This window comes from Podarcis bocagei (genome assembly GCF_964188305.1).
Source record: "Podarcis bocagei genome assembly, chromosome: 11".
In the NCBI taxonomy this organism is placed as follows: Eukaryota; Metazoa; Chordata; class Lepidosauria; order Squamata; family Lacertidae; genus Podarcis; species Podarcis bocagei.
Window position 1 is genome coordinate 37,327,186 of NC_138136.1, and position 15,473 is coordinate 37,342,658.

General features: G+C 43.7%; 1 protein-coding gene across 2 annotated transcripts in view; it reads right to left on the reverse strand.

Annotated features, from left to right (window-relative positions):
* The window catches only part of ARSB (arylsulfatase B), a 73,544-nt gene that overhangs the window by 36,071 nt on the left and 22,000 nt on the right, over positions 1 to 15,473 (reverse strand). Inside the window, exon 5 of one of the 2 annotated variants that reach the window (XM_081212933.1) lies at positions 1,182 to 1,425. The exons of the other annotated variant lie outside the window; for it this stretch is intronic. Coding sequence (XP_081069059.1) covers positions 1,182 to 1,425 — 244 coding nt within the window. The remainder of the gene's footprint in view (positions 1 to 1,181; positions 1,426 to 15,473) is intronic. 2 annotated transcript variants of the gene reach the window in all.

Here is a 15,473-nt window from a genome sequence, read left to right on the forward strand (position 1 = left end):
GCAGCCAAGGGGAAAAAAACTTTCTAAAGGAAATTGAGTGCCATGCTTTCAACTTTATCAAGAATGTCTTGTCCAACCAAAACCCTGGTTGGTCTGCAGCACTTGGGAAAGTTCACAGAATCAGATTGCTGGAGAATACCCAATGGTTCCTGCAGTACAACCCTTTGTTCCAACACAGGAAGATATTCAATATCCACAACATCTCTGGAGATGCCTGGCCAACCAGATAGAATAATAAAAACATCACCCCAGGCAGGCAAAAATAGTTTAAATAGCTCTAATAGAAAGCTGTTGTAAGGAACTGATGCATGACAGAGTCAAGCAAGGAGGAGACTGTGGTCAATTTCATGTACTCTGTCTGTTGCAAAACTGTAATTGCTGCAGATGTTTTTTCTTCCATGGGGGGTCTACCAATAATTCTGTGCACCCTTGTACTTTTAAAACTCAGACAGCTTAATCCAATCTATTAAAAACCCAGCCATTATAGTTTCAATAAAATACCCCTGCTGAAACTATGTAAGACTGCAAACCGCTTTCTGCATTGCTGATAGCTTAATGAAGCAATTATCACCTCTCTCCATCTTGTTTACTCTGTGATATTGAAAACCAGTTACTTTTCAACCATGCAAGAATGTATCTGTTTACACTGTTAAAACACCCAGCACTCTGGGGAATTCTGGTTAGATTGCAAAGGGGGGGAGGGGGGGAGGAAATTCTACAGAGAAAATTTAGAAGGTGAAAACTTGCCCATGAGTAATTTGACTTAATCAGACTATTGGCAGGAAAGTTTCTGATGGATTATACAGTGGACATGCATCAGGGTTGCATTAATTTTTCTGTTACAAACAGCTGGGTTATCATTCATTTAATCAAATCCGCTTATAGCAGCAAACACTCAAGTGATAAATTATTTCTCAGGACCTTCTCATGAGTTACATGGATTTTTGAACAAGGCGTCATACAAAATGTTTGCTGCTTGAGTCTGCTAGCTTGATTAAGTTTAGTTGCCCCATTTCTGCTAGTTAATAAATCCATTAAAAGAAAATCCGATCACATTTTTAAGGACGTTTATTTTAAAAAAACAAAAACATGGCAAACAAGGATTTTGCCCCCAGCAACATCTTGGTTGCCCATAATGCACCATGGAGAGGGGGATAATGTCCTACTAAAACAGAGGTTACCTGATTGTTCTCCAGACATCAAAACCATCTAGACGCTTTGTGCCATTCGTAGACCCTCCAGCGAGCTTCACCAGGGTTGGCAGCCAATCAGAAATGTGGATAAGGTCATGACTTTCCACTCCCTTCCGTTTCAGTAAAGGACTTGCAACAAATCCCACTCCTCTCACTCCGCCTTCCCACAGTGTCCATTTCCTTCCTCTTAATGGCCAGTTGTTTCCACCTGCCAACGTTTGGCCCCCATTATCTGAAACATATTAAGCGGTAAGTATGAAGAAACCCTGTTGTTGGTTTTTTAAAAAGTTTTATATACCCCCTTCATTGAAGTTTTTAAAGATGAGGTTGGATGACCACCTGTCATGGCTGATGTAGTTGAGATTCTTGCACTGCAGCCGGCTGGAAAGGGTGATCACCTTCCAACTCTACAATTCTATAAATCTATGATTCAGATGGTATCAGTAGCAAATGGTGGTATGCGGTGGCAGTGTTTATTCGACCTCCTGACAGATGGGTCACTGCTGTTTACTGAGAGGAAGAATGGAAAGACCACGGTAATGTGGACCAGGTCAGCACTGTGCAAACACACTTGCAGAACCAATATGGTGCTCCAGGTGTGTGTTTGTGCAGTGTCAACCTCATTGCTGCACTGCCCCCCCCTTTCTCCCAGTAAACACCGGTGTCCCTGCTGCTGGGAGGTCAGGCAAGCACCATTGCCCCTGTAATAAAAAATTAAGGTCTTATATATATAAAATAAATGTTCATAAATGTACCAACCAAGCACAAACATAGATATGTGGAACACATGTCTGGACCAGCACAGGAAGACCATGCTGAAACCATTTTGACTCCCAAGTTGACCAAACGTTTCTTTGCAAGGAGGGAGGAGGTGAGAAAACCTTCCTTGTTATAGGAATTGGGTAATTACCATTTCAAAGGAATGGGCAGACTACCAGGAAAAGCAATTAGATAAGGCTTTATTAGATAACCTGGCAGACAGGAAAAACATTCAAATTTCTGTTGTAGACCACCATTCTGTGATGTAGATATGATGTTTGTGGGGGGTGGTCTTGGGTTACACCCCTTCTGTGATGTATGTATGATGTATGGAGGGGTGGTCTTGAGCTCCAGGGCAGGGAATTTAAAATGTCTATATAAGGGCAGGTACACCTTTGTTCTGGGCCTTCCTGCGTGTGAGGGGAGCACCCTGTTGCAACAGTTCAATAAAGATCAGGTTTACGATCTGCTTTGCTTCTCAATATTCTCTGGTTGGCCTCTGTTATTTTCTCCTACCAATAGGGAACCCACATAAGGACTCTACATGTGGACAGATTCCTCCAAGCTGGAAAGCCCACTACCTGTCCTCTTGACCCGTGCCCGTCATGGCTGATTAGAGCGTGTCCAGACGAGGTGCGGGCCCCCCTGGGGGATATCATCAATTTGTCCCTTGGCATATTCCCAGGGGAACTGAAGGAGGCGGTGGTGCGTCCGCTCTTAAAGAAAACCTCATTAGATCCCTCAGATCTATCCAATTACCGCCCGGTCTCGAATCTTCCATTCCTGGGTAAGGTGATTGAGAGAGCGGTTGCTGAACAGCTTGGTAGGTTTCTGGATGAAACATCTGCTTTGGATCCATTCCAGTCCGGCTTCCGTGCTGGTCATGGGACCGAGACGGCTCTGGTCGCCCTAACAGATGATCTCCGCAGGCAGCTGGATCGAGGCGGGTCGGGGCTGCTGATTCTTCTAGATCTGTCAGCAGCCTTTGACATGGTCGATCACGAACTCCTGGACCACTGCCTTGCCGACGTGGGGATCCAGGGCACAGTCCTTCAATGGCTGCGCTCGTTTCTCTCTGATCGGGGACAGAGGGTGGCGCTTGGGGGGGAATTGTCATCGCGTCACTCCTTGGTGTGTGGAGTGCCTCAGGGTGCGATTCTCTCCCCGATGCTTTTTAACATCTTTATGCGCCCCCTCGCCCAGCTTGTCCGGAGTTTTGGGCTGGGTTGCCATCAGTATGCTGATGACACCCAACTCTATCTGTTGATGGATGGCCATCCTAACTCGGCCCCAGACACACTGACCAGATGTCTGGAAGCTGTGGCTGGATGGTTACGTGGGAGCCGGTTGAAGTTAAATCCTTCGAAGACAGAGGTCCTCTGGCTGGGGCGGGACGATATGGGATCGAGGGGGCAACTCCCATCTCTTGCGGGGGTGCAATTAGTGCCAGCACCGTCCGTTAAGAGTTTGGGTGTAATCTTCGATACCTCCCTCTCTATGGAGGCGCAGATTACAGCTATAACAAAGGCGGCATTTTTCCATCTCCGCCAAGCTAAGCAGTTGGCCCCTTATCTCTCTCGCCCTGACCTAGCCACTGTGATCCATGCGACGGTCACCTCCAGACTGGATTATTGTAACTCGCTCTACGTGGGGCTGCCCTTGAGACTGACCCAGAAACTCCAACGGGTGCAGAATGCCGCGGCGAGACTCCTTATGGGGTCTTCGCTGCGAGAGCACATTCATCCGGTATTATACCAGCTGCACTGGCTCCCGGTGGAGTACAGGATCAGGTTTAAGGTGCAGGTTTTAACCTTTAAAGCCCTATACGGCCTAGGACCCTCGTACCTACGGGACCGCCTCTCCTGGTATGCCCCACAGAGAAACCTACAGTCTGCAAATAATAACACCCTCAATGTCCCAGGCCTCAGAGAGGTTAGGCTGGCCTCAACTAGAGCCAGGGCCTTCTCGGCTGCGGCTCCAACCTGGTGGAATGCTCTGTCACAAGAGACTAGGGCCCTGCGGGACCTGACATCTTTCTGCAGGGCCTGCAAGACAGAGTTGTTCCGCCAGGCCTTTGGTCAGGGCGCAGCCTGACTCCCTCCTCTGGCAACCTGCACAGAATTTTGTTTAATCGGTTGCCATCAATTTGATTTTAAGTAATTTTTATAATGAAATATTTTTAGAATGTGTTATTATTTGATTGTTTATTTGATTGTTGTTAGCCGCCCTGAGCCCGGCTCTGCTGGGAAGGGCGGGATATAAATAAAATTTATTATTATTATTATTATTACAGTATACAGGCTCTTGGAAACCCCATAAGGGAAAAGAGACAGTTTTTGTTTACAACACCTCACACCATCATCTGCTACAGAGTTGTTGGTTTTTTTATTAGACAACATTTCATAGCTAACATATCTGACTAACATTTATAAGCAGGGTGTAGAGGACTGTATCTTAATACGGAGTGCCCATAATTTAGTGGCAAAGAACGAGAACTGGCAACTCAGGTTAAAGTGTCAGGTAACAGGTACTGGGGGAAATTCCTGACTGACTTTGGAGACCCACTGCCAATCAGAGTAGGCAATATTGGGTTAGATGGACCAATGACCTGCCCCAGCATATGCATTACAACTATCCTCATCATCATTATACTTATTTCTTTATTCCACTTATATACCTCCTTTGCCTCCAAAGTTCCCCCTCCCCATTAATCTTCACAACAACCTTGTTAGGTAGGTCAGGCTAAGAAACAGTGACTGGCCCAGGGGCACCCAGTGAGTTTCATGGTTGAGTGGGGATTCAAACTCTGGTCTCCCAGGTCATAATCTAAAACTCTTACTGTTACATCACACTGGTACTTATGCATAATTTGAATAATTTCACTCTGAAATGTGTATTTATTAAAAGAAAGTTTTCACTTCCAAGATCCCAGCACTCCCATTTTTAAAAGATAACCTATTAAGGGATATATTCACTTGTGAGATACCTCCCACCGGGATAGACTTCTACCTACTTCTGGCTCTGCACTACTCTGCTTTCAAGTTTTATAAACATCAGTAAATACAGTTTCTCTTTGTTACTGGAGAAAAATCATACAATAATGAAGTGTTCTGTTGCAATTTAATGCTCATTAAACAGAGAGAGTAAAGACCAATATTATTTTGTTCTGAAGTGGGTGGGATGTGAGTAGGGCTGCATTGTTTGATCAACTGATTGATTAACCAATTCTAAAACCTTTTAATTGACTGAAAAGGTGTTCCTAATTAACTGGGCAGCAGACATAGATATACATTTTTAAAACCTATTATTTATGTGACTACTTATGAATGTGCAGGCTTCAAGCATCATTTAAAACAAGCATTCCCATGCTCTCTAACACAAGAGAAATGCCTCTTCTATGGTAACACCCACTGTGGCTTATATACACACATTGTCTAGACAAAAAGGTTGGATCCAGAGCTGCCTTTCTGCAAATCATCAACAGCCTAAGGTCACGGGCCCAGCAACCTTCAGGATCCTATGCACCATCATTATGTCACAAAGGAGAAAGAAATCCTCTAAGAATATCCTCTTTACAGTAGTACCTCAGGTTGAGTACTTAATTCGTTCCAGAGGTCCGTTCTTAACCTGAAACTGTTCTTAACCTGAAGCACCACTTTAGCTAATGGGGCCTCCTGCTGCCACTGCGCCGCCGGAAAACAATTTCTGAATCCTGAAGCAAAGATCTTAACCTGAAGCACTATTTCTGGGTTAGCGAAGTCTGTAACCTGAAGCGTATGTAACCTGAAGCGTATGTAACCTGAAGCGTATGTAACCCGAGGTACCACTATACTTTACTGCCTTGTGTATGAAATCCAGAAAATAAACACAGAAAGAGGCCTTTGAGATTCTTCTACCATTTTCAGGATTTGATCTACAAGAGGTGGTACTCTCTGAATCAAAAATATAGAAATGGAAGACCTAGTCCTAGATCTCCATCACCTTGCCAAGTTTGGCAAGTAATGTATGTGTAGCTCATTCTGTGGGTAGAACAGATTTTTGATAATACTATTTTGGAGGTTCACTTCTTCAACATGTAATCTTGCAACCTAAACATTGGCTTCCAGGACCTGACAACTATACTGATCAGTGCTTCGGCTACAGATTTGTACTATAACCCATAGGCGCCGACTCCATGGGGCTTGAGGGGGCTCGAGCCCCCTCAAAAATTTTTTTGGGGGGGCTCAGCCCCCCCAATAATCTCGGGCGGGCGCCCTTCCAGCAGAGCGCCACCGCCGCCCCCCGCCTCCTCCCCACCTGCTCCTTCGCCAGCCAGCCAGCCGCGCGCCCTAATCGGAGAGCCCCGGCTGGAAATCCCGCGAGAACAGGGGAATCCCGACTGGCCACACCTCCCAGCCAGCCAATCGGCTGGCTGGGGGGGCGTGGCTTGCCCTATTTAGGGCCGGAGCCACTTTATTTGCATATTCATGAGCTTATTTATTATTCATGAGCTTTCCCGGGCCCCCCCAATATTTTTTCTAAGTCCGCGTCCCTGCTATAACCATGCAACAAATCCAACATGGCTTATTTCTGACCAGTTTTCTAGACATCCTTGGCAATATGTGAGCCCACCAGACATCCTGGATTGTCCTGAAACTTTAAACTCGTGAAGAGATTGGAGTCCAGGGCCAAAGGTTTAACAATATCAAAGACATTTCAGGGGAAATTATTGATAATGTTTCAGTCCTATCAGCTTTATTGTAATGCAAGGGTAAGAAACCATTTTCAGGATAACAGCCTCATGAATATTCCTGTTTTCTCATCACTTGATGATTCTAAGCTGAGTGAACAAGCCACCTCCATTGAAAAGGATTGTGTCTGATTTCGAGTGTTATAAAAAAACTGGTGGTGGTGATTTGATGACTGGCACACATGTATGAGCCATTACGTGACATGTCCAGCCACCGAGCTAAAAACAAGTATGGGTAAACCAATCAGCAGTACTTTGATAGACTAGTCTACAAAAGTAAGTGTCTTGCAGGTTCTGATCCAGTGTCTGCAACATTTGCAGTGGGTCTCCATGGAGGCTGAAGCTTCTCATTCACCTCTATGAAAATGAAATACATTGGGTTGTAACCAGACTGAGTTAGCTGCACTTGGATCCCATTTAAATCAATGTGGGGGGGGCACGCCTCCATTTTAATTTATTTCAGTTAGAATGAAATGCAACTAACATGGCTGTGGCTTAGTGGCAGAGCACAGTGCTCTGCATGCAGAAAGGTCTGAGGTCTATTTTATGACATCTCCAGACAAGGAAAAACTCCTGTGTGAAACCTTAGCGAGTTGTTGCCAGTCAGTACAGCCAGTACGGAGGTAGGTGGACCAATGAACTGACTTAGTACAGCGCAGATTCCTAGGCTATTGGAAATGCCAAAGAGCACATGGAACATTTCCCTCTACTGGGGGTGGGGGAGGTCTGTGTGCCCAAGAATGTTGAACATGGCCCCAAAGTTTATTGTGCTTAATGGCATCTCAGGGCTTGAAGGAAGTGCAAGTGTATCTCAAGCGGTAAGTGCATTAAGAGGACAGATAAACACGAAAAATTTCATTACGCTTTGTAAACCAGATTGACATAATTCCTTTTGATGTGGCTCCTTAGATCTATGGGAGATTAACCAATTTGTGCTTCAGGCACGCGTGCCAGCCCCAAACATTTCCCCCTCACACATGCATATAAAGGGGGGGGGGAATCTCCTATATGTCAAGTGTGTCCTACGCATGTGATTATAGTGGTACCTCGGGTTAAGTACTTAATTCGTTCCGGAGGTCCATTCTTAACCTGAAACTGTTCTTAACCTGAAGCACCACTTTAGCTAATGGGGCCTCCTGCTGCTGCTGTGCCACCGCCACACAATTTCTGTTCTCATCCTGAAGCAAAGTTCTTAACCTGGAGCACTATTTTTGGGTTAGCGGAGTGTGTAACCTGAAGCGTATGTAACCTGAAATGTATATAACCTGAAACGTATGAAACCCAAGGCAGCACTGTACTAAATGCATAATTGCAATTAAAGACAGAGTGGACACTTCTGCAATGGAGCTCCATTCTTCAGAGCTGCAATCAACAGCTGGATTGGAAATCCAAGTCAGCTGATTTTGCTGATGATTAGAAGAAAAATACCGGGCATGTAGAAGGCTGCATGATGGAATTACCTCCGAAGTCTGGATAACTAAAATAATACAGTGATCAACTTTATCCCACTCCAGTTCCCTTTTCTTATTTCTTTTGTTTCCTCCAAATCTAGTGAAATAGTCCATATGGCAAACTTTTGAGCACATAATTAAATTATCTGCACTGCTTGTAGGAAGCTTCTTCCATACTTCTCTCCAATCTTCACCTAAGAGCAACAGATTTCTTTTCATTTCCTCTACAACAAGGCACTGAAAGTGGGAACTCAGGCAGTTCATGTAAAAATTTGGCTGAAAAAATCATTATTCATGAACTTTGGACAGATGTTTCTCATGTCCCTAGAACTGCTTCAGAATTGCTTTATTAGTACAAGGTTTCTGAGAATCAGGACCTTGATTCAATTTCAGCCTTGCTAAAGATCTGATATGAATTAATAAAGCAGAAAAGCAGCCCCATTTCTGCTCAGTTCCATCTGAAGACTTGCCAGATATCCTGGTACAGTGTGAGCCCATGAAGCTACAGACAAGACAATGATAACTAGTATAAACTGGCTTATCAGCATGAACATCTTTTAAGAACTGCAAGACAGCAAAATAATGAATGCTTGACCTGGAATAAACCAACATTACTAAATCAGCAAGAATTTGAAGAGCTCATGAAACAATCTTTGTGCTCTCTTCCTATGATCCAGTGTCATGTGCGTACAAGGATATCACAACAAGCTAAGAATATTCAGAGGTACATATTTAAAATTGGGGGTCTTAAAAACCACAAACTAGAATTGTAAAATTGGTTTTTAAACTGGGTTGCAGACTGTTTCTCTCTCTTAAAACACACACACACAGAACCCACCATACATGAAGTCAAAAGGAAGTTCTTTTCCAAAATAATTGCTGGTGGTCAAGATGCCATTAGCTGGGTAATCACCTTGATATTTTACACTAGATTCAAGATGACAGGCCATAATAAAATGCCAATGAGAGCAGGTAAGAAAGCTTCAAAGGTGTCTTAAGAGAACGTGAAGCATGCCTGCTCACATTAGGAAAAGGAGCCATGCTTAGCTAGGTCACTGTTGTGTGTACTGACATAATCCCCATGAATTCCTCATTGTGTGCCCCTGAAGTAATTTGATCCTATTCCCTGTTATTTGAAATACAAATAGCTTACAATTCTAAGCTTCTCTTCACCATGGTGGATGAACAAAAAACACAAGCAAGTGTTAATTAACCTATAAAGTAAATCCAAATACCACAGTCAAGAAAAGCTTAATCTGGGTAGCTGCATCATGTAAATGAAGCAAGATTGCTTAACCACTAATTAAATGTATTCTGTCGGTCTCTATTCTAGATGTAAGGATTGCCTTTGCTGGATCTTTGCAAGATCCATTTAGGGCTAGCATTAGCTTTTCCATAAGTAGTCAAAGATACAGATCAGCAAAGGTATACACTTGGCATGACTGTGACCACTGGCTTTTGTTTTTTTTACCCTGGAATCTGGTAACACTGGAAATGTACCGCCATTGAGCACAGCCGTTCCACTGAACTCACAACCATTGGAAGGTCCTTCAAAGATTTGCCTAGCACAGGGATGGGGAAATCTGTAACCTTTCATTTGTTGTTGGGACGATGGGTCCCATCAGCTCAGACAGCAAGGCCAATGGGAAGATGGGAGTTGTAGTCCAGTAACACCTGAAGTATCACAGGTGATCTAGCCCTTTTATATGAAGCCACAAACTGAATCATTTTGTGTGCGGACAGGCTTTTGATTCAGCAGATGCCTTTGCTAACAGAAGAAGGGAGTAAGATCTCTGTGTCCCCTGGAAATCTGCTGCAGAGAGTTAACGGCCCCTTTCATGGGTGCTGGCACAGAGATCTGAAGAAGGAACCTCCAGGAACTGCCTCACCTCCTCTACTGTTAGTGGAGCCCTCTACTAGATCAAAGATTCCTCAGCTAACAGAAGGATTCCTTTCCTTTGTAGAACAGGTGGATACTGCAACCCCATCTAACCAAGCAACCATCACCCTGTTTTCAAGTAGTGAAACCCGAAAGTTAACTGTGCATTCATGTAGGGCAGGGGTCAGCAAATTTTTCACCAGGGGGCCGGTCCACTGTCCCTCAGACCTTGTGGGGGGCTGGACTATATATTTTTTTTGGGGGGGATGAACGAATTTCTATGCCCCACAAATAACCCAGAGATGAATTTTAAATAAAAGCACACATTCCACTCATGTAAAAACATGCTGATTCCTGGACCGTCTGCAGGCCGGATTTAGAAGGCAATTGGGCCAGATCCGGCCCCCGGGCCTTAGTTTGTCTACCCATGATGTAGGGCTTGGTTTGGACTGTAGGAGTCCCTCTCAGCACAAATAATTATTAGTAAATGACCTTCAAATCCTCCCAACTTTACACTACTGTGACGACTATTATGTCAATTAAACTTAGTGGAGTGCATGAACGTACTTATAGGTTGTCCCCCGCCCCTTATCTCAGAGTTCCTGTTTTAATATGGAACCAAACCAAGAAGCCTTCTCATTTTAATAAACACAGCAACAGAAGTAATAAAAAATTGATTTCTTCTACTTCGAGCTATTCCAAGAATAAGAGATGCTGACACATGATTTCTGTCACCTGAGAGTAATTCAGTATGGACTATGTGCACACAATGTTCAGAGGAAAATAAAATATGGTGAATAATAATAATGCTAACTCAAGAGAGCTGACTTTTTCAATTATAATAGCAGCTAAGGTAAGGTTACTCTGCTCTGGAAAATAGCAAGTAAAAAGCCATTTCTGAGCACAAAGTCTCCTCCTCAAAATATTCCTTAACGTGCTCCTGAGATAAAATGAATAGTCTGCAGGATTAAAAAAAGGATGCATGTATCTCAGCCCTAAACACATAGCCTAGGAGGAACCAGCGAGTAAAATAAAGAATGAGGTTTGTAGCAACTCCAAATACCACCACATCCACTATATACATTTCTATATAACTGTAAAAATAAGCTCCCACACACGTGCAAAATATATTTTTGAAATGCAACCTTGTTTTCCTTCTGTCACAGTCTTGCACAAGGTCTTGAACAAAGCAAATGGCTGTCCCACATAGTTAAGCTTGTTTTTGTTTTAATGTAGAATATCTGCAGATGCCAACCATTTTCTTGGAAGGAAGATCCACCGGTTTCACTGCAACTTGCTTCAATGCAAGTTTATTTAGGAATGTAGCCAAAACCCTGTGTCTACTGAATGGAATACTGAATTCCGAGGGTCAAAACCTGCTAAAATGTGGCTGGAACATTTATGTGTTCTTATTCAGAGAAGGAAGTTTACTTTGAATGCCCTGTTTGGGCATCCCCTTACGCCTTTCGAAGCAGTGTGTTCTTTTGGAACAGGATCTACTCATCTGGGGGTTTTTTTGGTGTGTGTTTTTTTTTAAGTTAAGGACCTAATTGAGATGTATATTTGTAATGCCTTCAAAAGGGCCGTGGAGGAAATGAGGCCATTATTGCTGCACTTTCCCAGATGTTGTGTAAGAACTTCAGAAAGCCGAATCTCCACAATCTTAACACACTCCAAGCTGCACGGAGAACACTTTTACAGTCAGAAATGCAAAACCTACTGAAGTAGAGGCCTAAGGGTGGTTGTTATCAAGACTGACGCATATGAGGGAGGCTGCTTTTAAACATCATTCTAGACAACAGAAGGTTTTCCCCTATTTTCTTTTCCAGGGAAAACAAACAAAAAACAAACACAAGATCTTGAGGAAATGAGCAGGGATTCCTATAAGGTTGCCAGCTATATGGGAATGCTGCCTTGAAAATAAATAAAGTGCCGCATTTAGTCTGCACTTACTTCCAAGAATATGCTCTCTGGCACAGCAGCACTGTGAGGGAGAGAGGAAATGATCTATGCATACTAACGCTTTGTGTTGTGCCTTTCTTGTTTGGAGGCTGCTGCATTTGGTCACCCAGATTACCTTGCTCTCCTCTCTTTCCTCCTCAGTTTATTTGAGGTGGACGGCTGTGGCTGCACTTTGTCGCTTATCTTGCACAAAATAAACAGAGCAATCTGGAGCTAATTTAAGCGGTTTACCATATCAGGATATGGCTGGGAAAGGCTTTAAGGCAGGGAGTGGGGAGGGAGGGCTCAAGGCGAACAATAGCTCTGTGAAGCTGAACAGCAGTGAGCACAGGAAGGCTCTGCAGACAGCCTGGCAGACAGCTGTCAGCCATTCCAATAACAATCCCTGCAGCCAATGAAAACTGGCCAGCATCTAAAGCCCCCCAAACCAACCCAGGAACACCAACAATAAAAACAAAGGATTAAACATTTCAGCATATAGTGGCATGAGTGACATGGCTGTAGCTCAGTGTCAGGGAATTGCTCGGCTGCTAGTGTGGTGCTGTTTTTCTCCTGCAACGATTCTCAAATAAAGAGCAGCTGTAATTACAGTACCATATCTTGCAAAGCACAGGCCAAAACCCAAGGAAGTGGCTTTATTTAGTGTGAACTATAACTCCAGTCAGCCGATCAGACCTATTTACATCTGCTTTCCAAATCAGTTCCCTTCTCTGATGCCAGGAGTGGCATGTATGTATGTATGTACGTATGTACGTATGTATTTAAAAACCCATCTCTAAACAACAGGATAACACAAAATGAGAAATCCACGTGGTCCAATTTTCTACAGCAGACCACGACAGGAAAACAACAGATCAATGTTGTTGGTCCAAAATTTATTATTCTCTTGTATGACTCCAAGTATAATATTGGGCAGCATATTCTACTTTATTATTCCAAATAGCTATGAAATGGCTCAATTTCTCCATAAAACAATTATTCACCCACCTGCCTCCTTTTACTTCTGATGGCATTGGACACACACACACACACACACACACACACCTCTTAAGTCTTCTAACAGCCAGTCTGTGATGGGGGGATGGGTTTGTTTTTTCTATTTCTAGTTTATGGCCATTCGCAGGGACGCGGACTTAGAAAAAATATTGGGGGGGCCCGGGAAAGCTCATGAATAATAAATAAGCTCATGAATATGCAAATAAAGTGGCTCCGGCCCTAAATAGGGCAAGCCACGCCCCCCCAGCCAGCCGATTGGCTGGCTGGGAGGTGTGGCCAGTCGGGATTCCCCTGTTCTCGCGGGATTTCCAGCCGGGGCTCTCCGATTAGGGCGCGCGGCTGGCTGGCTGGCGAAGGAGGAGGCGGGGGACGGCGGCGGCGCTCTGCTGGAAGGGCGCCCGCCTGAGATTATTGGGGGGGCTGAGCCCCCCCAAAAATTTTTTTGAGGGGGCTCGAGCCCCCTCAAGCCCCATGGAGTCGGCGCCTATGGCCATTCGTGCTGCTATTAACAAATGGATAATCATTTCCATCTCTTCACAAAGAACTACATAACTCACAAAAACAGAATAATGCAGCCAATGGACCTAGTGGTAAAACATAACCCATCATATCATTGGTTTTATAAAGGATTTAATTCTAAAAATTTATAATCTTGGAACTTGTCCAACAAATATGATCTACATACATTCCTAGAACACTGTAGTTCCAACAGTAATCTCCTGTATAAATTTTGCTTAGCCTAAGTGGGTTTGGAAAACCTTGTTAATTGTCACCAGGACAGTATCCATGATGTTTCTCCATTATTTGGCCAAAGCCTGCTCTATAAAATTTACTTTCCTTTATGACAATAGATAAGAGTGGTAGTAGCTGTTGCTGTTGTGATGGATTTGTTCCAGCCTAGTACAGTGGTACCTCAGGTTAAGTACTTAATTCATTCGGGAGGTCCGTTCTTAACCTGAAACTGTTCTTAACCCAAGGTACCACTTTAGCTAATGGGGCCTCCTGCTGCTGCCGCACCGCCAGAGCATGATTTCTGTTCACATCCTGAAGCAAAGTTCTTAACCCGAGGTACTATTTCTGTGTTAGCGGAGTCTGTAACCTGAAGCGTATGTAACCTGAAGCATATGTAACCCAAGGTACCACTGTATATAGGTCCCCCCCATGTAGTGGGGCATTGAAGTGAGCTCCTTCTTACAAACCTTCAGCAAGCAGGAAGTCCTCTAAGAGGATGTCCATCACAAAAAAGAAGGGATGGTGCAACATACAGATACAGCCTACTTTTACAGGCTTCTGTGTAAAAAGATCTCAGCTCACACTGGGGGTTCCATGCATGATGAGATTATTTGGTTTTAGCTAGTAATGGTCCATTATCTATGAAATTTCTAATAATCAAGATATTTTTGATACTACTTCTAAAGTATTCCATATATCAACTAAATTAAGAGCATAATAGTTGGTAGAGCATAGATCAGCCAGTAGAGCATGAGACTCTTAATCTCAGAGTCGTGGTTTGAGCCCCACGTTGGGAAAAAGATTCCTGCCTTGCAGATGGTTGAACCAGATATCCCTCACGGTCCCTTCCAAAGCCACAATTCTATGATTCTATAAGAGCAGTGCTGCTGTGTCAGGCCAGTGACCCATCTAGTCCAGTATCCAGTTCTCACACAGGCCCATGGAAAACCTACAAGCACAACCTGAACACAACAGCACTCTCAAATTCTGATTTATAAACGCTTATCTTAAACTTTTGTGATGCTTCTTGAATGTTGGTGAGAAATTGCTGTTGTTAACGTTAGTGAGAAATGTTGAAGTGCTTCCTCATTGCAACACATTGCCTCAACTCAAGCTATTGCATGACAAGGGACATGCTTTGAGAGGTGACACAATAAGGCCTATCCTTCCCACTGACCTTGGCTGGATCCAAATGCCACTTGGTTTTCTCCTACCCTATCCCAGAAGTGCTTTCTTTTGTGCTAGTAGTAGATAGGTAGCCGTGTTGGTCTGCCATAGTCAAAATAAAAAAATTCCTTCCAGTAGCACCTTAAAGACCAACTAAGTTAGTTCTTGGTATGAGCTTTCGTGTGCATGCACACTTCTTCAGATACACATCTGAAGAAGTGTGCATGCACACGAAAGCTCATACCAAGAACTAACTTAGTTGGTCTTTAAGGTGCTACTGGAAGGAATTTTTTTCTTTTGTGCTGTTCCACTTGGTCCTTATGCAACCTTAATGCAACAGGTGGAAATCGCTGGTCCCTGGATATGCTTCATTTCTTATTTCCTCCTTTTATCATGTAACTTATATGGCAATCTATTATATAAATGTAGCAAATCAGTGAATGAATGAATGAATCTCCCTAACTATTCAGGTACTTGCAGTCATCTTACTACTTTTGAATCCCCCTCCCCCGATCATACCAAAATCTCATGGGTGTCTAACCTGGCTGGTCCACCACAGAACTCTACTAGTGTGCTGTTTATATTGATCATCTATTAAAGCAAAG